General features: G+C 26.9%; 2 protein-coding genes across 2 annotated transcripts; one reads left to right on the top strand and one right to left on the bottom strand.

Moving 5' to 3' along the window:
- The first annotated feature begins 1,151 nt into the window (after positions 1 to 1,151).
- On the top strand, positions 1,152 to 18,907 carry LOC127287598 (sterol regulatory element-binding protein 1). The gene is made up of 8 exons (XM_051314606.1): positions 1,152 to 1,527; positions 1,784 to 2,278; positions 7,623 to 7,854; positions 9,348 to 9,733; positions 9,886 to 10,821; positions 17,146 to 17,453; positions 17,868 to 18,020; positions 18,113 to 18,907. The coding sequence occupies exons 1-8, from the start codon at positions 1,428 to 1,430 to the stop codon at positions 18,464 to 18,466; spliced, it is 2,964 nt and encodes a 987-aa protein (XP_051170563.1). The 5' UTR covers positions 1,152 to 1,427; the 3' UTR covers positions 18,467 to 18,907.
- A 1,268-nt stretch (positions 18,908 to 20,175) lies between these two features.
- LOC127287599 (uncharacterized) lies at positions 20,176 to 25,140 on the bottom strand. The gene is made up of 4 exons (XM_051314607.1): positions 24,349 to 25,140; positions 21,293 to 21,412; positions 21,075 to 21,218; positions 20,176 to 20,757 (listed from the first exon to the last, which is right to left on the bottom strand). Exons 1-4 carry the CDS (start codon positions 24,595 to 24,597, stop codon positions 20,533 to 20,535), a joined length of 738 nt encoding a protein of 245 aa, XP_051170564.1. The 5' UTR covers positions 24,598 to 25,140; the 3' UTR covers positions 20,176 to 20,532.
- Between the last annotated feature and the right edge of the window lie 2,625 nt (positions 25,141 to 27,765).

The following is a 27,765-nucleotide window of genomic DNA, read 5'->3' as shown; positions in this document are numbered from 1 at the left end:
ATTATTACCCTCTTTGAAAAAAACAAAATTACCATCAAAGAAAGGAAATTTACCGCGGATTTGAAAATCCCAATATTCAATATATCAAAATTACAATATTTAGTATTCTTCCATTTTTGCATATGTATTTTCCCCACATTTAAAGTAATATTATTACTAGAGATTTTAAAAGAAAAATTGCCGTCGCTGGAAAAATTTTTTTGGATTTTTTACAGTGTAATGAAAGAAAGGGGTATAGATGTATATCTCCGTACCCCTCTCTCTCTCATTAGGTAGACGTTCACGTCAATGTCCGACGCGCTTATTGTAGAACCAACTTAAAGTCAGGTCTACAATTGGTACGTCACGACACGTTTGGTTGGTTATAATAATCTCCACTTGTCATTTATCATAATTCTCGCCAACTACCGCACCCTGCTCTAGTAAAAATTTAGTAACTTTATTGTTAAAATTAAAAGTTACTATAAAGATACTAAATTTTTACTAGAGCAGGATGCGGTAGTTGACGAGAATTATGACAAATGGCGAGTGGGGACAATGGAAACCAACCACTTATACACTCGTGGACAGATAATCCTACACATTTTTATTTTTTTCTAATGCACGTGTTGCCATTGACAACAGGTGAGTTAGAAGAGGACAAAAAAAGTGTTGGCATATACACTCGTGGCCAGATATGCCTACATATTTTTGTCCTCTTCTAACGCACGTGTTGCCATGACAACATGTGTGTTAGAAAAGGATAAAAAAGGGTAAGCAATATACGGTCAAAAGTGTACGTACGTTACCATGATGGAGCTTCTACAATAAGTCCGAAAGTAAAGTCCAAGTCCGAGTGGCTCGAACTTTGTTACGCGCGCATCGTGTAATTTTTATTTTTTTAAGATAATTGATAGTAATTACTCATTATTAATTAATTAATTGTTAAATTATTAATTAATTACTCATAATTTAATAATTAATTACTATTTATTATCAAATATCTTACAAAAATAAAAGTCAACACGATGCGCGCGCAACAAAGTCCGAGCCACTCGGACTTGTACTTGCACTTGCCTCTCGGACCTATTGTAGAAGCTCCATGACAACCTACAGACGGGTAGTCTGCAGAGCTGTGACCACTCTTTTAAATTATTTTTTTCATTGTAGAAAAGCCAATGATGAGCAATAGTGGTGACGTATAGTGGCGTGATTTTCATATAAATTTTTCATTGGATGTTGTGGTGTTTTGAACTGTCAATTAGTTAAACAAAAAGGTCATGTATCCAAAGAGGAAATTACCCTCTTAAATTTTGCGTATTTAGTAAATATTGCAAAAACTTGCATTTTCTTTCATAAGAATATAAGCAGACACTAATTTTAACATTTTCTCCAAATGACATAAATGTTTAATTAGAATTTTATTCGCATAAAAAAAAACACTCAAAATGACTGAGTCAGATAGTTTTACATCAAGATCGGAAAATGATTTTTCTAATCTATCCAATAATGACAGTCTTGATTTTAATGAATTAAATGGATTTTACGGTATGTTTTACATTATATATGTATTTATTATAAAAATTATTTAGATTAATTTTATGCATGCTTGTGTACATTAAAAACAAACACAAATACTTGGCAGTTTATTAATTGTCAATTTCAAATTTTTAATTATGTAACTTTATAATTTTTATCATATAATATTTGTGAAAATATTAATTTTTTTAATTTTTCGCTAACGCAGTGTCAACAATGAATGACGCAATTTGATTGATAATTTTCTGTATGTTTATATTTACAGATCTCTTTACAAATTGTGAAAATGAATTATTGAAAAATGAAAATCTCTTCAGTGATGAAGTTTTACTCACTGAAATGGATAAACCGGAACCAATGATTAGTGATGATTTGAATTTTTTAAATATTGAAAACTCAACTATTTTCAATGACAAAAAGGAAATTAAGTCATCGAATTCATCAAATTTGATGGCTGATAATAAAAAATTACAATTTGCAGAGACTATTCCATTACAGATAAAACAGCAAAATGTGCACGCAGCACAAACTTTATATAGTCCTCATTATACTGTTCCTCACAGTATTAATTTAAATGTTTCAACTCCTGTGGTTACTCTCACATCAGTTCCAACACAGCACAGTCATTTAATTTTACCTTCTAATTTAATTAAATCAGAATCTGTTATTTATTCCGGTGGAACTCAAACTGTTGCATCTGCTTCAATGCCGCAATTGCATACACTTGTGAATACTTCAAATGGAACTGTACTTACAACAGGTAAATAAACTATTTATCATTTGGTAAATAGTCGTCATTTTTTGGTTGTTCACAGATTACAGTTTTTTTAATTGCCTGCCGTCAGGAAAATGCTTATTCAATTGTCAATTCAATATAAATCTATCTCAAAAATAAAAGCAAGATGAAATTAACACAGAAATTTATGCAAGACAATTCTTAATAACACAGGCACACAAAAAAAAAAGTTGTCTGTTTCTTGAACTAGACATATATTTCCTATAGTATTTTGACCCGCTGAAACCGAATCTGAGGTCAGAATTGCTCCATCACCCTCAGTTTTTTTTTAAATCGACCAAAACCACCCTTAAATGGACAAATTCACACTTCGGAGATAAAAAATAAATCAACTTATTTTTTTAAAAAATCGAATTTTACATATACGAAACTTTGCTCCACTAACTCTAAAACAAAGCCAGCATTGATCCAGCACCCCCTGAATTTTTTTAATTGATAAAACTACCCCTAATCTGCAGAATCAAATTCAGAAGATAAAACAATAAAATAACAGATTGACAAATTTTATAACCAGATATTTTTACTCCAGCAATGCAGAAACAAGCCAGAAATGCTCCCTTACCCACTAAATTTTTTTTTTTAATCGAAAAACCACCCTTAAATAGAAAAATTCAAATTTAGGAAGTAAAAAAATATTAAATTAACGGCTTTTTTTCAAAACAGAACCTTACATGTATGTAGTTTTGCTCTACTAACTTAAAAAAATAAAGCCAGCATTGATCCACCACCCTCTGAATTTTTTTAAATCGAAAAAACTACCCCTCATCTGCAAAATCAAATTCAGGATGTAAAACAATAAAATAACTGATTGACAAATTTTATAACCAGGTATTTTTACTCCAGAAGGCAGAAACAAAGCCAGAAATGCTCCCTCCCCTCTAAATTTTTTTTAAATCGAAATAACCACCCTTAAATAGAAAAATTCAAGTTTAATAAGTTAAAAATATTAAATTACCGTTTTTTTTGGAAAACAGAATCTTACATGTATGTAGTTTTGCTCTTCTAACTCAAAAAAATAAAGCCAGCATTGATCCATCACCCTGTGATTTTTTTTAATCAAAAAAACTACCCTTAACCTGAAGAATCAAACTTAGGAGATAACACAATATAATTATATTAAATTACCTTCTAAGTTTGATTCTTTGGTGGTTTTTTCGATTTAAAAAAATTTTAGAGGGTGCGGGAGCATTTCTGGCTTTGTTTCCGCATTGCTAGAGTAAAATTACCTGGTTATAAACTTTTTTAATCAGTTATTTTATTGTTTTACCTCCTAAATTTGATTCTTCAGATTAAGGGTAGTTTTTTTGATTAAAAAAATTCAGGGGGTGCTGGATCAATGCTGGCTTTGTTTTTGAGTTAGTAGAGCAAAACTCCATACATGTAAGGTTCTGTTTTAAAAAAAAGCCGGTAATTTAATATTTTTTTACTTCCTAAATTTGAATTTTTCTATTTGAGGGTGGTTTTTCGATTTAAAAAAATTTAGAGGGTGAGGGAGCATTTCTGGCTTTGTTTTTGCATTGCTGGAGTAAAAATATTTGGTTATAAAATTTGTCAATCAGTTATTTTATTGTTTTACATCCTGAATTTGATTCTTCAGATTAGGGGTAGTTTTTTCGATTTAAAAAAATTTAGAGGGTGGTGGATCAATGCTGGCTTTATTTTTTTTAGTTAGTAGAGCAAAACTACAAACATGTAAGGTTCTGTTTTGAAAAAAAGCCTGTAATTTAATATTTTTTTACTTCCTAAATTTGAATTTTTCTATTTAAGGGTGGTTTTTCGATTAAAAAAAAAATTTAGTGGGTAAGGGAGCATTTCTGGCTTTGTTTCTGCATTGCTGGAGTAAAAATATCTGGTTATAAAATTTGTCAATCAGTTATTTTATTGTTTTATCTTCTGAATTTGATTCTGCAGATTAGGGGTAGTTTTTTCAATTAAAAAAATTCAGGGGGTGCTGGATCAATGCTGGCTTTGTTTTTGAGTTAGTGGAGCAAATTTTCGTATATGTAAAATTCGATTTTTTAAAAAAATAAGTTGATTTATTTTTTATCTCCGAAGTATGAATTTGTCCATTTAAGGGTGGTTTTGGTCGATTTAAAAAAAAACTGAGGGTGATGGAGCAATTCTGACCTCAGATTTGGTTTCAGCGGGCCAAAATACTATAGGAAATATATGTCTAGTTCAAGAAACAGACAACTTTTTTTTTGTGTGCCTGTGTAATCACTACTTTTTTTTTGACATTAGAGACATTTCATATGACAATACGGGGTCATGTCTCGGATTTTTCTGAAAATTCCGTAAATTGTAAGGATAGTGGTGCTAAATAAGTGTACAAACTTTGAATTTGAAATTTTTAATAATTTTCGAGATATTTACAATAACAAATTAGAGTAATATTTTTTTGCTTTACTTTTCCTTACTAAAAATAGAGAAAAATGTTGAGAATGTTTTTTACGCAAAAGACCTTAAACTTTTAGAAAAAAATTATTTTTTTAAAAAAAATATTAATTTTTAAACAATTTGTTTATAACTTTTAAACATGTTCTCCCTCATTCAGAAGAGTGAAAAAAATCATAAATATTGTTTAAGTCATAATAAATCGATGGTTAAATTTTTGAGATAAGAAATTAAATATTTTACGAATATTTTGATATAACTTTGAAAATAAAACAAATGAAAGGATAATTCATTTTTCACGATTAACTAGTTAAATTTCGATAAATTTTTTTTTATTTTTAATTTTTAGACGTTATAAATTGAAAATATAATTTGGCGTTTGCATACAAGAATTATAATAATGTCTTTATATAATCACACATGTTTTCAACTCATCATATTTTATCCTGTAGTTGTGCTACTGAAAAAAGGCTATGTTGAAAATGGTTCACATATTTTTTATTACTTTCAAAACATTCTTCAATAAGTAAACTATAATTCACCACAGTTTGGAAATGTTCGGATCTATGCCGAACAAGTTATACCTATAAGAATTAAAATTTATACCTGGAGTAACACCGTAAATTTCATTTTTTAAGTTACTTAATTCGATTTTATTTTTTATAAAAGACTAGAAGGTTCACATTTATTCAATTTTCTTATTTCAATAGGTTCTCAGAGATATTACAAAATGGTTGAAGTATGAAAATAATTAATATAATACTTCTAAAATAGAAAAATATGTGAGTAACATAAAATCGGCCGGTTCTGTGGATTTGCCCATATTTTAAAAATAATTATTTATTTTCTTATTACAATATAATATAATAACTTTTCAAAGCTTGATTTATTTTGCTTGAAAATGTTTACTAAACAGTTTTTCGAGTCGCTGATTAAAAAATTGAAGGTATATCTTGAAATTTTAAAACCCCACTTTTTTATGCTCAACATTTTTTTGTGGATTGTCTTCACCTTGAATAATATTTTCTATAAAAATTTAACTTGTGCCCGATTCTGGTAGAAGAGAAAAATTTTTTTACACTAGTTATAAAAAAAATTTCCTTAAGGGGACTCTTTCTGATTTAGAATTGACAGAAAAGACATGTTTTAAAACTTCTATTGCAAGAAAAGTATTAAATAAATTGTAAAAATAATTTGTAGAGATTGTTGCACATCATTACGTAGAGAAAATTAAAAAAAAATGTTTGAGTGTATTTATCTTTTTTTGGTGCACTTGATTTCGGACTAAATTTTTAACGGGAATCTTCATAATAGGGTTTATTCTAGACATTAAACCTAAAAAAAGGATTTTTTTTATTTTTTATGTACATTTTTCTCAAAAACTCGAAAAAACGCCGTATTTTTGGAGCAATTTACCCCCGTATAAAAAAACAGGGGTAAAAAATATAAAATTTTAAAGGTTTATTCTCTAGTTTTTTAAATAAGGGATCGAATAATCTTTGGTTATTTAAAATCAATTCGGTAGATTTCGAGTAAAGCCGTGCACCAGTTTGAAAAATGTGTTTTCGAGAAAAACGCGTTTAAAGTTTTGATAACATAATAATTTTGTTTTTTTACATATTTTTTAAAATACGTTTTGAGACAGTAATTCTATGATACTAAGGAACATTTTTAAGCAAAAAAAAAATAAATTTTTTTTAATTCTATACCAGAAAGTTTCCTGAATAAAAGTTGTTCCGCTTTAAAAAATGTGAAAAAATATCTGTTGGCATTTTGCGTTTTTATAGTTTTTTAAGCGAAACAACTTTTATTCAGGAAATTTTTTTATAACTAGTGTAATTTTTGAGAAAAATTGAATTTTTCTAGGAAAATAACAGAAAAAAAATTTTTTATCTTCTACCATAATCGGGCACAAGTTTAATTCTTATAAAAAATATTATTCACGGTAAAGACAATCCACAAAAAAATTTTGAGCATAAAAAAGTGGGTTTTTTAAGTAATTTAAATTTAAAGTGTTTTTTTAATAAAAAGTAGCCGCCATTTTGTTATTTTTAAACATTTTTTTAATTTTTTCAACGGATTTTGAAAAAAAAATGAAAGCTCTTTCAAATGCAAATAGAAAAAATGAGATAACTAAATTACTTTAAAAGTTATAACACTTTAAAGTTTTTTCCCTAAATTTTAGATAAACGACATTTTAGACTTAAAAAATGAAAATTCTTCTATCTTTTTATAAAAAAAATTTTCGGCTAAACAAAAAAATACCGGTTGTCTAAAATTCTCCGAAAAACAAAATATTTTGAGGTCGAAATTGAATTTTATTCTTGACCGAGTCAAATCTGCCTGATTTGAAATTGAACTTTAGCTTCAGTTGTCATTTTCTTGCAATGGATTTTGAGATAGATTTATATTTTTATATTTTGTTAATAATAATTAAAATATCGAATGCTATTAATTAAAAATTATAATAATTACTTCGGCAAAGATCATTTTACTGATTGTATTGATGACATTCAAATAGTTATTTCGAAAATGATCGAAATTGACACAGAAACGAGAAATTATCGGATTGAATGTAGTACTAATCCTAGAAAGGAGTATATGAATTTTCTCACCCTCTAAAGGGTAACTGGTCTAGAAACCTCAACTTGAAACTTGTGTATAAAGGTTTCTATTTGACATTAAACTAATTATATATAGTGATTTTTTGGTTTTTTAGTAAGGAAAACAATAGTTTTATTGATTTTTTGATCAAATAAAAATAAGTTGTAAAAAAATTTTTTTTTCTGTGCTTCATAAAAATCGTATGGCATCGATTCCATATTAAGGTTAAAGAAGAGAAAACAACATTTTACCAAAATAAAAAGTATTATTTTTTTTTTTATCAAAAAAGAATATTTAATATTTTTTACAGGAATTCCTGTCATGTTAGATACAGATAAAGTTCAAATAAATCGTCTTAATACAACGTCAACCACTGGAATGCCTCGTGTTAAAGAAGTAAAACGCAGTGCACACAATGCTATTGAGCGAAGGTACAGAACTTCAATTAATGACAAAATAGTCGAATTGAAAAATATTGTTGTAGGAGTCGATGCAAAACTTAACAAGTCTGCAATTTTGAGAAAGACCGTTGACTATATCAGGTAAAATTTGTTATTATAATTTAATGTGTACACAATTATTTTATTAAATTTAATCTTATAGTTACATTTGGTATTAATTTTTTTTTTTATGAACTCTACAAAGAGACATTTGTGAATTTTTATTACTTTTATGTATTATTAATTGGAGAAAAATTACGTAGGCTTACAAAATTTTGTCAGACCCAGAAACTGGAATAGTCAATTTCCTATTTAATTTGTCACTCTGAATCCAAAAATGACAGCAAAATTGTTCTATCATGTCAGAATTTTTTTTTAAATTCGCTGATTACGAATACGATGTAAAATTTTCAAAATTCAAAATGGCGAATAAATTTTGTAAAATTCGGTCCAATTTGCTTGAAATTCGTTTTACTTGGGGGTTTCCGAGGCGCTGATTACAAATCCAAGGTCAGATTTTCAAAATTCAAAATAACAAATCTTATATAAAAGTTTTTCAAAATTCAAAAAGGCGCACTGTTATTTTATTTTAACTGACTTTAGATTTGCAATGGATGACTTAGAAACGTCCAACTAAAATAGAGCAAATTTCAAGGGAAATTTAATTGATTTTCAAAATTGAAATTGGATCTTTTTTTTTAAATCAGCAATCCCAAAAACCCACGAGTAACGATTTTCAATCGAATCCAATGAAATCTAAAAGTTTTGTCCGCCATATTGGATTCGACATTTTGAAATTTAAAAAACTGACATCGGATTTGTAATCATCGATCGCAAAAACCACCGAGTAAAGATTTTCAGGCGAATCTGGTGAATATTCTAAAAGAGTCCGACATATTGGATCTGAAATTTTGAAATTCAAAAATATGACATCAAATTCATAATCAGCGACACTAAAAACCCCCGAGTAATGAATGTCAAGCAAATCCGGTAAATTTTTTTAAAAACTGTCCGACATATTAGATCCGCCATTTTGGATTTCAGAAATCTGACATCAGTTTTGTAATTAAAGAACTCAAAAACCACCGTAAAAAAGCTTTAAAGTAATTTGCAATTTCATTTTTCTTTTTTTTTTAGTTTTTAAGTCGTGAAACGTAAAATTTAAATGGCTGTATCTTAGAGAAAAAAAACGGATCGGATCGAGCCAATAAAATTTTGTAAGGGGAAATATAGTTCTTTCTTTGAAAATTTGGAACAATAATTAAAAAAAATTTTTGTAGATTTTTATTTTTTTTTTTTTTACAATTTCGTTGTCATTTTTGAATTTAGCGTGACAAATTACATTCGGAAATTACTATTTCGGTTTCTGGGTCTGAAATTTGTAGTCCTGTGTTATTAATTGAAAAAAGATTATTGTGATGACACATTCTATATAATTTTTTTTTTTTTTTTTTTTTTTTCTGTAAAAGAAGGGTTCTAGTGGAATAAAACTTCTGCATTGGTTTTCGTGAATTTTTGTCATTTAAACGGTCTGACTAAGATATTTGATGAGCGCAACTCAAAAAAAAATTAAACTATTTAATTGTTGTCTACAGGTTTCTACAGAATTCGAACATAAAATTAAAAAATGAAAATTTGGCTTTAAGAATGTCAGTTCAACGACAAAATGTAAGTGATATAATTTCATGTGGAGAATTAACACCTCCACGTTCTGAAACAAGTGAACCACCATTGTCACCAACTTCTGGACCACCATCACCTATTTCAACTAAAGATGAAATAAGTTCATCACGTAGCTCCAATATTCCAACAGTTTCTACAAGTCAAGGAATTCCAGATCACACACGCGTTACTCTTTGTGTTATTTTATTTGTTTTTCTAATATTCAATCCTTTTGGAATCATCGTAAACAAAATGGCAAAAATGGATTACAATTATTACAGTTCAAGGTTGGACGGTCGGACAATACTCAACTATGAAGGTTAGTGTGTTCATTTGAAATATATATTTATTTTTAAACATTTTGGTAAATATTAGATACTTCATTTTTCAATAAGAAAGATAAAAAAAAATTTTTAATCTTTTTCTAAGTTATAATTTTCCTTTAAACATGTTTAAAAATTTTAATTACAGAAAATTCGAATACTGAAAATAAAATGTGGATGCACATATTACTTTGGTTTGTCAATATTGCATTCTTCGTTGGAGCATTAATTCGACTGTTATTGTTTGGTGATCCAATAATACCTGCTGATAATAAAATAATATTTGAATTGCGAAGATGGAGAAGACAAGCTGAATTTAATATTTCAAATCTTGACTATGAGCATGCTCATCGTGATTTATACAGATGTTTACAATATTTTGGACGTTCATTACCATCGACACGTATAGAAATTTTTCTTGCAACCTTGTGGCAATGTATTAGACAAATTTTGAATAAATTTTGGCCCTGCAAATGGATATTATTGGCTGGTAAATGGTTATCTGAAAAATCAGAACGCAAATCAATTGAAACATCTGCAATGGAATTAGCTGCTGTTTATCAACATATACTTCGTTTATCATTTTCTGAAGGATTAACTAAAAATTCATTGTTTCTTGCACTTTCAATGATTAATTATGCTGAGAATGCTGGTAATATTATTTCAAAAACAATGTTAGCCGAAATTTATATTGATGCTGCTTTATGTTTTAAGCAATCTATTTTTCCGCTTGTTCATAAATATTATTTGGGAAAAGCTCGAAGTTTATTATTGTCTTATCCGGCGCATTCAAAGATGAAATGGATTACAACTGAAGATGGTTTTAGATTTTTAGTAACTCACAATTGGAAATATGGTCAACTAATGGAAAGTGAATTTACCTCACAAAGTAATGCTTTTGAACCATTGTCATATGCTGCTCGTGCCTATAGAGAATATCTTATTGAACAAGGATTGAGACTTCTAACTGGAACAGCCTACAGTAATTCACATGCTTCGACTGCTGTGGAAATAGGAAAGCGCATCATTGATACTGTGAGCATTGATACGAGTTTTGTACACGCCACAGAAGTTAAATCTACAGGTAAGTTTTGTTACTATGAATCTTTGCTAATAATAATTTGATTTAGCAAAAAAAAAAAAATATATATTTATTTCCATCTTTATTTTAACCCATTAAGGGGTAACATCATTAAAAATAATTTTTTTTAAATGGCGCCTTTTCATCACTTCAACCAAAACTGCGTTTTTTAAAAACAGCCTCAACCGGCGGAGGGTTTTCTACCTTCCATGAGTACCTAGACAAAAAATTTAAACGAATTATGAAAGAAGATGTTATTTACTAGAAAAGTACGTAGGGTATTTCAAAATTATTGATTTTTGTCAAAATTGCATGTTATTTATGACAAAAATTTCATTTTTTTTTTAAATCCTACTTTCTAGTTTTGAGAAAAACGAGTTTAAAGTTTGCAGTCATAAAAACATAACTTAATACTTTAAAATGTTGAGCTATGCTAACAAAAATTAGTACTCGGAGGTTTTCTAATAATCTAAACATTTGAGTACCTATACATTTGAGTTAAAAGACCCCGCACCAAGTACATGGGAAAAATACTCTCGGTTAAATTTCTTATAACTTTGCAATTTTGTAGCTTTTGACCTCCTGAACAAAAAACGTTAATGACAAAATCCAAAAAATGGACAGATTTTTTGTAAAATGAGGTTAAAGTGGAAAATTCGAAGTGAGCCAGATGTAAACACTTAAAAATGAGTTGAACCCAAATAATTGAATTAACTAGTTTGAAACTTATTACACAGGGGTTTTTGGGGTCACTGATTGCGAATCCAGTGTTAGTTTTTAAAAATTCAAAATGGCGGATCCAATGTGGCAGACGATTTTTTAAAATTTACATCCAATTCACTTGAAACATGTAACTTGGAGGTTTTTTGGGTCGATGAAGGCGATTCCAGAATTGGTGCAAAAGAAAAGTGCAAATCCAAGTCCAACTGCATATTCCATGAGAGCAAAAGAGACAAAGAGACTATCTATCTCTTGTACTCATGTGATTTGTACTTGAACTTCTTTTTTGCACCCATTATGAAATCGCCTTGACTAAGAATTCGATGTCAAATCTTCATTTTCTCATAGCTGGGTTAAAACAAACTATTACTTTTTGATTAAATATATTCTTTCAATTCTACGAAAAGAGAAATTGATTTTTTGTGAGTAGGAAGAGTTTTTTAAAAAGTCGTCCGCCATATTAGAGCCGCCATTTGGAATTTTTAAAAACTAACACTGGATTCGCAATCAGTGACCCCAAAAACCCCTGTGTAATAAGTTGCAAACTAGTTAATTCAATTATTTGGGTTCAACTCATTTTTAAGTGTGTAAACACATCTGGCTCACTTCGAATTTTACACTTTCACCTCATTTTCCAAAAAATCTGTTCATTTTTTTGGATTTTGTCATTAACATTTTTTGGAAAGTTACAAGAAATTTAACCGAGAGTATTTTTCCCATGTATTTGGTGCGGGGTCCTTTAAAGAATTAATGAAAGTTAAAAAATCAAAAATTCACATTTTAGCTGAAATTTCTAAATATTAATGAAAAATAATATATAATTTGTAATTATTTACAATTATATCGATTCGTTTTAATGCAAGGAACACAATTATTTTATATTTAAAGTTGAATTTAAATAAATACAAAAATTTTCATCTAAAATGTGAATTTTCTATTTTTTAACTTTCATTAATTTATTAAATTTACTTCAAATGTATACTTTATATATACCAATCGATTCGTTTTCATGCAAGGAATACAATTATTTCATCTATAAACTTAAATTTAAATAATCACAAAATTTTATAGCCAAAATGTGAATTTTTTGATTTTTTAACTTTCATTAATTCTTTAAATCTTCTATTATATTAAGTTAACAAATTTCGAAAAACGACACCGACCCCGTGACCTCGACACCGTCCTTGAAAAATCTATTTTCAATTATTTTCAAATAAATCAAAATACTTTGCATATATGCTTTTAGAAAATCTTACAAACTATTTTTATGTAACATCTTTTTTCAATTTTAACCCGAAAAAGGGTTATTTTTCAATTTTAACCCGAAAAAGGATTATTTTGCAATTTTATCCCGAAAAGGGTTATTTTGCAATTTTTTAAGAATTTTTTGATTTTTTCAATTTTTTATTATTATTTTTTATTATTTATTGTTGTTTCTTCAATTTTTAGTTAGTAACCTATAATATTGTGTCTAATTTTAAGTGTCATTAAAATCAAATGTTTTTAACTTAATAATTTTAACATTTCTTAATTTAAAACGAAACATCTTCTATTATATTAAGTTAACAAATTTCGAAAAACGACACCGACCCCGTGACCTCGACACCGTCCTTGAAAAATCTATTTTCAATTATTTTCAAATAAATCAAAATACTTTGCATATATGCTTTTAGAAAATCTTACAAACTATTTTTATGTAACATCTTTTTTCAATTTTAACCCGAAAAAGGGATATTTTTCAATTTTAATCCGAAAAAGGATTATTTTGCAATTTTATCCCGAAAAAGGGTTATTTTGCAATTTTTTAAGAATTTTTTGATTTTTTCAATTTTTTATTATTATTTTTTATTATTTATTGTTGTTTTTCCAATTTTCAGTTAGTAACCTATAATATTGTGTCTAATTTGAAGTGTCATTAAAATCAAATGTTTTTAACTTAATAATTTTAACATTTCTTAATTTAAAATGAAACATCTTCTATTATATTAAGTTAACAAATTTCGAAAAACGACACCGACCACGTGACCCCGACACCGTCCTTGAAAAATCTATTTTCAATTATTTTCAAATAAATCAAAATACTTTGCATATATGCTTTTAGAAAATCTTACAAACTATTTTTATGTAACATCTTTTTTCAATTTTAACCCGAAAAAGGGTTATTTTGCAATTTTATCCCGAAAAAGGGTTATTTTGCAATTTTTTAAGAATTTTTTGATTTTTTCAATTTTTTATTACTATTTTTTATTATTTATTGTTGTTTTTTCAATTTTTAGTTAGTAACCTATAATATTGTGTCTAATTTTAAGTGTCATTAAAATCAAATGTTTTTAACTTAATAATTTTAACATTTCTTAATTTAAAACGAAACTCTTCTATTATATTAAGTTAACAAATTTCGAAAAACGACACCGACCCCGTGACCCCGACACCGTCCTTGAAAAATCTATTTTCAATTATTTTCAAATAAATCAAAATACTTTGCATATATGCTTTTAGAAAATCTTACAAACTATTTTTATGTTACATCTTTTTTCAATTTTATGATAAATTTTATACAATATTAATAAGATATTAATTTAAAACATAAATTCTAAATATAATATACATAAACTACAATAAGTAAACAACAATAAGTACAATTTTAACCGAGCGAGCGTTAGCGAGCGAGGAATACATCGCTAGTTTAAATTAAAACTATATACTTTATATATGTTACCGGCAAAACCCGAAATTGAGACCGAAATGCCTATACTTTTCAGGAATTATCCGAACTTCCTAGCGATTCATAGGCATTTCCCGAACTGCCTAGGCATTTCGTGAAGTGTCCAAGTCGATTTAGGCAAATTGAAATGTTAAAGATAGATTGACCAGAATATATCGTTAGTCTGTTTAATATTTGAAAAGAAGATAAAATTTGTAATCTTTCATGTCAGTTATTTTTTACTACGCATGGTGTTACTATAATCAAAATATATTGAAAGTATTAATATAACAAACATTTAATGTTTTTCTATGCCATTAAATTTTTTAATCTTTAAGTAACAATAACGTTTTCTTACCTCTTCTGCACGTTTCGATTTTAAGGGACGAAGAAGAACAAATTTCGTCAAATGGTCTTGATATACCATTATGAATTTAAATTCTTTATCTGCCTGGGATTGCAAATCAATTAAATCAACTTGACACCGACTATTCATTTCGTTGTGGAGAATTGGTTTGGAAACTAAACCTCGCTTTCTTTTAATTTTTTTTTGATGACAAACTTCACACATTGAAAGAAATTTCGAAATTATATCACGCGTTATGTTTGCATATTTTTTATTAATTTCATTAAGCATACGGTCACGTCCTCCGTGACCTAAAGCATAATGTGTTTCTTTCAAAATATCAAAAATATTTTCCAGAGAAATAAAATATTTTACATCGCTATCGTCGTTGCACTTCGCGATCAATTTTGAAATGCCTGAGACTTCTAAGACATCGTACCTTTTCAGCCTCCTATATTGGCGACTAGTTTTTGGACCATTTAACTTTATTTCCATCATATCCTTTAAGATTTCGTCATATTCTTCTTGTATAATTATTTTGTACTTAGTCGAATTATTACTAACGGCACAATAGAATTCTTCTTTCCACTTATTCAAATTTTCGTCAGTCATCTTTATCACGACAAGTCAAAAGAGACACTGAACCACAGTCAACAATAACTGCGAACTGCTAAATATATTTCTATTACTATTTATTAATTCCATAATTGATATAAAATTTTGTAAACAGTGTGTTTACATCCATTCATGGCCTTCTATCTTTAACTGTTCAATTTGCCTAAATCGACTTGGGCATTTCGCGAAATGCCTATGAATCGCTAGGAAGTTCGGATAATTCCTGAAAAGTATAGGCATTTCGCGAATTGCCTCAACTTCGGGTTTTGCCGGTAACATATATACCGACCGATCTGTCTTGACGTAAGGAATGCGATTTTATTATATATAACCTTAAATTTTTCTATTTAAAAAATTTTTTCGATTAAAAGAAAAATTTTTGGAAAAAAGACGATAAAATTTTTTTTTTGGGTATTTTTTAAAATCCTTTGGTCAGTTTTGAGATATTAATATGATAAATAAGCCTACCAATATTTATCCAAATCTATTAAAACCTGTTAAAGTTACCTTCTAAACAAATAAAGGATCCACACACACATTCATACATCCGGACAATTGATCAGGATCTCATATAACATGTTTCTATATAGAGAAAAATTTGTTTCCGCCACTTTGAAAATTTTTATAAAGGAAAGGACTAAAAATTTGACGGATTTACATAAAACATGTTGCTAGGAGGTTTTTGGAGTCGCTGATTACGAATATGATGTTAAATTTTTCATTTTTTTTTTGAAATTCAAAATGGCGGATCCAATATAGCGTAAATTTTTTTAAAAATGGTCAGTTTTACTTGAAACTTGTTACTCGGAGTTCGTAATGAGCGACCCGGAAAACCCCGAACTACAAGTTTCATGTAAAACCAAATGATTTTTAATATTTTTGTCCGCCATAATGAATCCGCCATTTTGAAATTTTAAAAGCTGATTTCGAATTCGTAATTTGCGTTCCATGTTTTTTTTTTTTTTTTGACTTAAAACTAATGGGATATTATTTCTAACACCCTAAGGTACCATTTAAGCAAAAATAAAAAAAAATCGATTTTTTGAAAGTGATTGAGTGATGTTATATCCCAAACATTTTTGACGCGATATTTATAACATTTATAGGTATTCTGAAGCGTTAAGCTATAAAAAATTTAAAAAAACTAAAAAAAATCGTGTTTTTTGAAAAAAAAACGTTAAATAATTTGTTTATTTATAAATTTTTAGTTTTTTAGAGCATGCCATTGGATAGAGCTATTTTTTTGCTGTAAGAAATGTGTATTGACAAATTTTTCTCATAACGTTTAAATGTTGAAAAATGTAAAAATTTTGTACTTATCGTCCTTAATGGGTTAAATCAGGCAAGCTGGAAATATTTTGTTTTTCAAAGATTTTTAGACGACACGTATTTTTTTATTAGTTGGTTGAAATAAATTTTTTATAAAGTTCTAACTAAGATTTTCTAAGTTAAAATTATTATTTTGCATCACTGTACATGGGTGCCAGTTTCAGTTTCATGTGATTCTCTGGGTAAAGGTAAATTTCTTATCAATTCTTTGATATTTACTAGTTGAAAATTTTTATTTTTGAAAAAGAAAATAGAATTAATACGAAAAGAAATAAAGACGAAATTATATCAATTTATAATTTAATCTGTTTCCTTTACCAAAAATAGAATTTTTTAATTTGTACGTAAATATCAAGAGATGGTAAAGAAGTTTACTTTTACCAACAGAATCACATGTACAGTGTTGCACTGAAAGTACAAAATTAAAATTACATTACATAATGACAAAACTTGTTATTCTGACAATTACAGGTAATTTTACTCATTATGTAAGAATATTTATCTATAATTATCCGTTTTTTTTTAAATTTTCCGTAAGGTTATGTCGTCTTTTCCTTTTTTTTTTAGCAAAAATATATAAAAAAGAAATGACTTTTGTTATTGATTCTTGTAGATTATGAAGATGAAATTGGACTTTGGTGGGGTGCAATTATTTGTTCTGCTGCTAATTGGAGATTAGGAGAAAATAGTTTGGTATCTCAGTGTATTGTTGAGGAAAAATTTCCTTTTGGAAAGCATTCTCAATTAAGTATTCACAATACTAATAGTAAACCTTTGCATCATGCTGCACTCTGTATAATTCGAGCAATGAAAGCTACTTCAAATGAAACTTTAACTAATCTCGTTGATCAAGCCGGATTATTGATGGAACAATCAATGGTTTATTATGACTGTAAACAAAAGTCATCTCAGAATTTTTTGGTATGAATCACAAATTTTTTATTTAAATTTTGAATTATATTTTTATAATACCTACATACGTACAAATAAAATTAGTCTATTTTTTTTGCTTTTGTTTCTTCTTACTTTTTCAAATTTTAAAGCTATTTGGAAATTTTATTTTTAATTGAAAGTTTAATTAAAATTTTTAGACGCATTCTTAAATAATTGAAACCAAATTATAAATTTTTGCTTTTAAATTAACGATAAGAAGAAATACTTTAATAAAATCTGAAAAATTTAGGTATTTTTGTATTAGAAATAATAAAAAATTGCAAATACTTGAAAGTAAAATGATTATTTAAATTTTATTTTTTTGATTAAAAAATCCGTTGCCCCAAATTTAAAAAAGGAGAGTATATATCGTACTTGTTGATAACTTAAATTTTATTGCAGTTGACACAGCTATGGATTTGTGATTGGCTACTTGAAAAAAGAACGACTATGTGGCAAGAAAATACTGTTAATCGAAATTTGCCATTAAGTCCAATGCTTTCTGCATTTCAGAGAGATTTATTGTGTCTTAAACATCTTTACCAACGTATTCCGGTAAGAGTATAGCAAGTTTTTTTATTTAATTATTTATTTTTTGAACTCCATTTGAGATTATAAAATTTTACTTATTTGAATAATTTTTTCAGGCATTATTTTCCAAAGTCGTTGTATATGAAGCCACAGCTCGTCTTATGGCTGGTGCTGCTCCAGTTAAAACACAAATTTTATTAGATCGCAGTGTACGTCAACGTAATTTACGTTCAACAATAATTTGTGGCAAAGATCGATCACCGGAACAAACTAGAGGAGAACGTGAACATGCAACAGCTTTATGTTTAGCATGTCGACATTTACCACCGTTATTGCTTGCTTCGCCAGGTGAACGTGCAGGAATGTTGGTAGAAGCAGCTAAAACTTTTGAAAGAATTGGTGATCGTATAAAACTTGAAAATTGTTATAAATTGATTCAACAGTTGCGTCCAGTCATTTCAGTTAATTAAAGATCTATTATATAATTTACATAATTGCACACAAAATGCATAAAATTGTAAACCTCAAAAAAAAAAAAAAAAAACTTTTTTTTATAAATCTATAAATAGATATATTTTTATCTTAAAATTAGATTAAGATAAATATTACAGTTAGTTTCAATGAATCAAATTCAATTTTTTTTTTATGTAATTAAATGTTTTTAGAGCCGCGTTAACTTAAAACAATACTTGAAAATTATCTAATTAACAGTGTTGTTTTTTTAAATTAGTTTTTAAAATAATGATTTTTCTTTAAATGAACGTATTTTAAAAGTTTTAATGTTAATAAAATGACGTTTATTAATATTAATTAAAACTTTTTGTTGCGAAATTGCGATAAAAAATTTGTAGAAACCACATGAATGAAGTTGCTTTATAATGTAAATAAAGTAAAAAACTGTACTTTTTTAATTCGTCTTGACTTATTTACTATATGGTGACTTGGAAGTACTTTAAATGCAGACACAAGAAGAAATAATTAGGAGTCGTATCTATTAGGAATCTATTTGCTTTGAGTTGGTTATTGTCAGGTGAGTTCCAATCTCAAATCAATACATTACTTTACTTGCTGTACTGGATAAAACGGTTTATTTTCAGAAGAACCACAGTTGAAAATTCTACTAAACTTTTTCAAAATCACATCTTTTTATAAAATTTGATTTAAATAAATTAAAAATTTCAATTAATAAAAGGAAACGCATGAATATGTTCATTAAATCATTAGTTAGAATTTTCATTTTATGGAATTTCATTTGTCATATTTTTGAGCCGAATTTTTATTTGTTCGAATTAGTATTTTACAGAATTTTCATCAAACCGATTTTCTATATTACACAATTTTTTTTATGTATAACTGAAAATTCACTTTACAGAATTTTTATTTGTTCGAATTTTTGTTAGAATTTTTATTGGGTAGAATTTCATTGCTTAGAATTTTTATTTTATTATTCCAGTTGAATTTTTATTTGTTCGAATTATTATTTAATATAATTTTCATATAAACGATTTTTCATTCTACAAAATATTTACTCAATCGAAAAATTGTTTAACAGAATTTCTAATTAATAGAATTTTCATTTGTTCGAAATTGCAAATGGACGAACAAAAAATCGACAGAAAGATTGCGACGCGATTTTTAAAATTAACCAATCACAATTTTATGGATAATTTTTGATTGGTTGATTTTAAAAATCGCTGCGCCAAAATCTTTCTGTCGATTGTTTGTTCGGCCATTTGCAATTTCGGACAAATGAAAATTCTATCAACTAGAAATTCTGTTAAATGATTTTACGGTGAAATAGTATGAAAAATCGATTATATGGAAATTATATCAAATAATAATTCGAGCAAATGAAAATTTACCTGAAAGAAAATTATATGTAATGAAATTCTGACGAATAAAAATTCTTAAAAATATCTATTGTGTTAAATGAAAATTCGAGCAAATAAAAATTCTATTAAGTAAATTTATTTCGGTTATATAAAAATTCTGTAATATAAAAAATCGGTTTGATGGAAATTCTGCAAATTACTAATTTGAACAAATAAAAATTCGGCTCAAAAATAATTATGACAAATGAAATTATATAAAATGAAAATTCTAATGAATAATTTTTAAAACATATTCATGCGTCCCAGTAATAGATAATAGTAATTGAATTTAAAAAATATGGACTAAATTGTTAATATAAATACATAACATTTTATTTATTTGCAAATACATGTGAAAAAAGTTACGTAATTTTTATATATATAATTAAAAAATTTTTTTTAATAAAATACTTCTATTTCTTTACTTTCTTCGGTCAACGCTGAATTTTTTTTCTTTCATGACGAGACAAAAGTCCTTTTTGCATTTGTACTCCATTCCATTTAGCTTCTTGGACTAAATATTTTCTGCACTCAATTTCGTATGAAATTTTGTCGACTGTCCAAGTATGTGGATGAATTATTAGAATCTGAATTTTATCAGCATTCTTTTTCAATATTTTACTATTTTCTCGTAATAAATTTATTAGTTGTGTAAAATCATTTTTTTATTTATCCGAAATAAAATTATTAATAAAAAGAAATTTCAATTTATTTGCTAAAATATCCACTTTTCGTTCAATACCTCCTACAATCGAATAATCTGAGGAATCAATTGGAATCTCATCAAATTCTATTAACATTGAGTTAACAATAGACATAAAATGATCTTTTTTTTTATTTAAATCTTCTTTACTAATTAGTTGAGACGAGCTTGTGTCTTCATTTGTTATCTAAAAGTTAAAATAAATCATATTAAATTGTAATTCTCTAAAGAGCAAAATACTGGACACAAATATTCACTACACTTTATTTTTACTTTCAATAAATTTTCAAAATTTTGTTACGTGCATTTTTTTGTCTCTCATTTTTTATAATATTTATGAACATTATTATTATTATTATTATTATTATTATTATTATTATTAAAAACTGCTGAAAATAATTATATTTTAATTTCTTATTCTTTTTATCATTTCATAATATTTAAACAACAAAAATGTAGCAATTTTTGTCACGTTATAATTTACAAAAAAAAAATAATAACTACCTCTAATGTAAAATCGCATTCTTCTATTTTGACACTTTCTTCCAAGGGATTGTTCAAATTTTCTTCTACCTGTTCGTTATCAACACTTTGATTTATATCAAGAATTGAATGTAATTCATCCTTAAACCAAACTTCATTCTTAAACTAAAAATAATAAATATAAAATAACATGTATTTTCTTTTACAAACAGTTGATGCTAGTTAAAAAAAATAAATACCTCTGATGTAAGATCGGTTTCTTCTAATTTATTATTACATTCAGAGGTACTGAACAAATTTTCTTCTACCTGTTCTTTAACAACATTTTGATTTAAATTGCGCCCTAGGAGAGAATCATCCTAAAACAAAAAATTTATTCTTGAAAAAAATATTTATTTCTATCAATATTTCAAATTAAAAAAAAAAAACTATAAGTATTTTTTTTAAATGCAAAATCTTTTATTTCAATATAAAACTAGTTTAATATTCATGAAAATTAATAATGAAGAAAAGTTAATTTCTTTTTTAAATTTCAGGCTTTACAGTGTTTCCCCTATTTTTTCTCTATTTTAAAAAATTTCCTTTTTGCCCTATTGTATGAATATCCCCCCCCCCATTTTTTTACTCATTTCCCCTTTTTTTAAGTTAAAATACAAATAATGGGATATTTCATAAAAATCCTTTGAACCTTTGAATTGATTGTTAATGAATAATCTTTTCAAAATATTTCACTTAAAAATTTGTAACATATTTCATTTTTTTATTTTGCAAATATTAAAAAATAATATGTCAGTAATTTTTCATTCTCACATTTCCTCAACATTTCGCTGAAATTTTTCGTACAATGGGAACTGCAATATTTCTTATAGGCGGACATTTCATTGCTTGCATCAAAATTTCATGGACCTTTCATTGAAATATTTCGAATCTTTCAATGAAATATTCAGGACAAATTCAGGAAATTTTATGTGCTGTGTGGGTTATCATGAATTACTTTGTATTACTTTGAATTATCTCGAATTACAATGAATTATCTTAAAGTATATGAATTATCCTTCATCTGAAGTATCGGCAATTATAATGAATTGAATATTTTGAATTATCTCGAATTACTATTAATTATCTTGAAGTATATGAGTTATCCTTTATCAGAACTATTGTAAATTATCATGAATTATCTTGAATTACTTTGAATTATCTCGAATTACTATGAATTATCTTGAATTAACTTGAAGTATATGAATTATCCTGAATTATCTGAAGTATCGTGAATAATCATGAATTATTTTGAAGTATGAAGTAGGTGAACACCAAATTTTTTAGTTGTTTCACCCTCGTAATTACGTAAAAATTCTCTAAAATTTAATTATTGTCTCAAGTTAGTAAAAAAATTTTAGCATTTGAATTTGAATCATAATTTATAAAAATTTCAATTTAAAATCTCCTGAAAATCAATTATTTTTAAAAATTTTAACTGCAACTCTTCTAAAATTAAATTGTTTTCTAAAATTTTCTTCGATAAATTTATTATTTTTAATATCTTATATCAAAATTTTATGAAAATTTTATTATTTAAAACACTTTCTCAATATATAATTTTATCTTAAAATTCAGTTATTTTCTGAATTTTATAAACAAATATTTCGCAATTTGAATTTACGAAAATTTTCATTAAAAATATCCTGAAATTTAATTTTTTTCAACAATTCTAACTGAAACTATTTTAAAATTTATTAATTTTTTATTAACTTAAATTTTTTGTTGAATTAATTATTTCTGATAATTTTAATCAAAGTCTTAAAAAATTCAAATTAACACATTTCTCAATTAAAATTTTTTTTTTAAATTCAATTATCTTCTGAACTTAGTTAAAATTCTTTCTCAATTCAAATTTACCAAAATTCTTTTTGTATATTTCCTGAAATTTTAATTATTTCTGAAAAACTTAAATATATCTCTTCCAAAATTTGTATATAAAAAATTCTTCGTTAAATTAATTATTTCAATCATTTTAATTCATTTTTTCAAAAATTCAAATTTTGTTATTAAAAATTCTTTAAAATTCAATTACTGTTTAAAATTTTGTTAATAATATTCAGCAATTCAAATTTACAACAATTTTAATTAATAAATTAATTTTTTTCAATAATATTTTAATTAAGTTCTTTAAAAATTTAATTATTTAAAACATTTGCTAAAATTTTGAATATGAATAATTTGGACAATGACTTGGATTTTTTTCTTTTTTAAAAGTAACTTTAAATTATTATTTTTCAAAATTTGTCATACTGAATTGAAATCTTGAAAATTTGTTATAGTTTAGTTCTGAAGTTTAAAAAAGAAAGTTAATGGAAATGTTCCTGTGAAACATTCTTATTATAGAATTAGAAAAAATTTATTTCATTTCTAATAATTAATGTTAATAATAATAAAATATTTTTTAACTAATAAAATTTATTAAAAATAAAAAATATCGACTTTTTCGATTTTTGTTGTAATAAAAATCGACTAAAACGTCTCTCTTTGTCTTTCTAAAGTCAATTAGAAAAATTGGATATATTATTTTTTAAGAAAATTAATTGAAAATTTTTTTTTTTTAATTTAATTTGAATAAATTTAAAGTTTCTTTGAAAAATATGAATAAAATCAAGTATTGTATATTTTACAAGACGGTTTTCGGTTTGATAAAATAAAAAAACTACTTGCATTTTTCAAGAAATAAAATAGTTTAGAAATAATTTTCATTTTGTGAAAAAATTTATTTTAAAATAAGTTTAAAAAATAAAAATCGTTTATTTATTAGATGTTTGCAATTCATATTTTTATAAAACATTAAAAATGAAATTTAAAAAAAAAATCAATTACTACACTGGGCAAATCTCTCCATTAAATCGCACATTTCTCTATAAATTTATCATCTGTTAAAAAATTTGGAAACAAAATTTTGGTTTCTGTACTTTTTATGTTTTAAGATGTTTATTATTCATCAAAAATATGAGTGGTCTCAAAATTTTCACCGGTAGTGTAATTTAAAACAACAACTTTAAAGCATTTTGGATAAGGAAAATATACATTTAGACTATACCCTATTTTCCCCCCTTTTTCAAACAAAATTGCCTCTATTCCCCCTTTTTCTTAGCAAATTTTATGCTGTGAAGCTTGAATTTATTAAACTAAGTAAAATATTAAATTATTATTATTTTTTAATTTTTTAAGATAGTACATATTTTAGAAAATAACATTATAACCTTTTGACAAATAATTTCAATTATAATAAAATAAAATATTGAAATACCTGTTCTTTGTAATCACGTTTTCGATTAGTCTTTTTGACATTTTGTACTGATTTTCCTGTACCTCTTTCACGATAACAACGTACTCTACAGCTCTTACAAACCTGATCTCCATCCTTTATTGAAGGATATAACGTTCGCAAAAATTCACTCACAGGTTCTAAATTTTGTTGTTTCTTCCAATTTGCATGAGCCGAAAATGGATTACAACAGTAGTATAATTGTTTATTATATTTTTTCATCGTGTACATAACCTTACTTTTTAACACAACATTCCAATATTATATGCTTCCTACTGCGTGTATATAAGGTTCTGCTCAGTTCTGCTCAATAACGAGAGTGACGTACTTCCAATAACGTCGCGCACAGCAATAATAGCAGATGTGACGTCTGGCTAGCAGGGTTGGTTACGTAAACTACCTAAGGTAATCTACGTAGTTTTTTACACGTAGATTATTTACATCTACAGTTTTCTACGTAATTTACATCTTGTAAATCGTCACGTGGTATTTGTCGACAGTGCAACATAACCTCAAAAGCAAACCAAGATACACTGTAAAAAAAATTTTGTGTCGATTTACACGCCGAATGTAAAATAACTTATTCAACAATGTTAATTTATTATGCTTTGTAAATTTATAACGTTAAACATTTTAATTTTACATTGCTGAACGTTGTTAATTCACACGGTTGTATAATTTTACAATGTTGGACATTGGAAAGTATGGCCATACATACTATTTTAACAAAAAAATAAACAAACAACAAAATAAACACAGAGCAGGACTACACAAGGCACACAATACAATCAAGAACACTACACAGATAGGGTTTACACAGTAAGCATGTGTTAGTATGCGCAAAAGACTAGTGCGCCTCGGGGTAGCCCGCCTAACCGTAGTGGGGTCGTCCATAAATTACGTAAGACTTTCTTCTGGTCATTTGAACCTCCCCACCCCCTATGTAAGACTTAGGGGTTTTTGGGGTCGCTGATAACGAATATGATGTCAGAATTGAAAATTCAAAATGGCGGATCCAATATGGCGGTCGAAATTTATAAATATTAATTATTTTTTGTAAAACTTGGTATCTAGGGGTTTTTGGGGTCGCTGAGTACGAATCTGAAGTCAGCTTTTTAAAATTCAAAATGGCAGATTCAATATGGTGGTCGAATCTTTAAATCGTAAAAATAAGCGTCTAAAATTTACACAAACGTAATACAAGAGTTGTTATGAAATGTTTCTATTAATTTTATTTTATTGCATTATATTTGTTTAATAAATTTTGATTATTGGGAACGGTGGTCTAGTAACAATCTAGTAACTTTGACCCATTCTCTCCCTCCATTTTGTTTTTTCTACTCTTTCTAACCTATTAGTTGAAGAGAGACAAAGAAAGAAAATGGAGGGAGAGAATGGGTCCCCACCAGATGGCGTATTGCAGTTTAGCCGATCCCAATAACCTTTTGAATTTATTAATTCTAATAGAAACTTAGTTAATAAATATACAAATTTTCAGATTAAAAATCACTTAAAATAAAAATTTTAAAATGTTGGCTTGCATATTTTAACAAAAAATTGATCGAACATTTAAATTTTCCAAATTATTTTTCAGATTTGTGATCTTCACCATTATTAGATTTGGCGTTTTTATTATTCTTATCTGACATCACTTTCGTACTTATTGTTAGAGACGCCGAAAGCCCTTAGATACCAAGTTTTATAAAAAATTAACAATTTTTATAAATTTCAACCGTCATATTGAGTCTGCCATATTGAATTTTAAAAATCTACAATCAGATTCGTACTCTGCGACCCCAAAAACCCAGAGATACGAAGTTTTATAAAAAACTAATAACATTTATAAATTTCGACCACCATATTCGATCCGCCATTTTGAATTTTGAAAACCCGACATCGAATTCGTTATCAGCGACCCCAAAAACCTTCAAGTAACAAGTTTCAAGTGAATTCGATGAACTTTTATAAATTTCGACCGCCTTATTGTATCTGCCATTTTGAATTTTAAAAATCTGACTTCATATTCGTACTCAGCGACCCTAAAAATCCCTAGATATTATCCCTAGATTACAAAAAATAATTAATATTTATAAATTTCGACCGCCATATTGGATCCGCCATTTTGAATTTTCAAAATCTGACATCATATTCGTTATCAGCGACCCCAAAAACCCCTAAGGCTGCAGTCCCATGGCAGCGTTTTGCGTTGCGTTTTGTCACTAGACCCTGAGTGTAAACATAGCAAACATATATCTGCATCTCTTTTACACTCATGGTCTAGTGACAAAACGCAACGCAAAACGCTGCCATGGGACTGCAGCCTAACCCTGGCGGATTTGATTTACCTAAATTCGACCCAGCTGGGGCGATTCTCAGTCGAATTTAGGTAATTATTAAAAAAAGCTTTAAATTGATGAAAATTTATAAAAATTAGTATTGTGAAGTTAAATGAACATTTATAGAGTTAATTTTTGTAAGAATTTTAATTATTAACGTGATAAATAATCACTTGATATGTGCAAGTGGTAACTGCCCTGGCGGATTCGATTTGCGTAATGTCTACTTAACTAAGCGGACTTTAGGTAGACATTAGGTAGACATGTAAAAAAACGTATAATAAAGCTATTAATCGACTTATTATGATAAAAAAAAGTTGATAAAAGGGTAAATGAATGTTTATAGAGTAAATTCGTACAAAATTTGTAATTAATAAAGCAATAAATAATTAATAATGAATGGAAATGTGCGCGAGGTACCTGATCAGTTCAGCTGTACAATTATTTTCGTGCTATTTTCATGAAAAGAATATAAATTAACTGCAAAAACAATTGATATTTATAAAAAAGTGTAAAATTGATTTAATTTTATTGTTTGCAATACGAATTATTAAATAATAATTAAGTTTTTATCAAATGTGAATAGTGTTGTGAAAACCTGTGAAAACTAATGAGTTACTACATTACCGATCGCATATGAGAGATGGCGCCACCAGTTTTTACAATACAGTGCGAGCTTGTTTTCTTCCAAGCTTTTGCTTTGAAAGAAAATAAAAAGTGAATTTTAAAATGCAGAATAAAGTTATACAAATAATTATTGATTTCATAATTGTTTCTCGTCCAAAATTACGGACATGATTGCAGCTTTTTTGTTACACTCATCGAGAACTTTTTATTATCATATGCGATCGGTAATGTAGTAACTCATTAGTTTTCACAGGTTTTCACAACACTATTCACATTTTATAAAAACTTAATTATTATTTAATAATTCGTATTGCAAACAATAAAATTAAATCAATTTTACACTTTTTTATAAATATCAATTGTTTTTGCAGTTAATTTATATTCTTTTCATGAAAATAGCACGAAAATAATTGTACAGCTGAACTGATCAGGTACC

This window comes from Leptopilina boulardi, unplaced genomic scaffold (assembly GCF_019393585.1).
Source record: "Leptopilina boulardi isolate dan_hultmark-lab unplaced genomic scaffold, ZJU_Lbou_2.1 LbouV2_371, whole genome shotgun sequence".
NCBI lineage: Eukaryota > Metazoa > Arthropoda > Insecta > Hymenoptera > Figitidae > Leptopilina > Leptopilina boulardi.
This window is presented reverse-complemented; position numbering and strand designations above follow the sequence as displayed.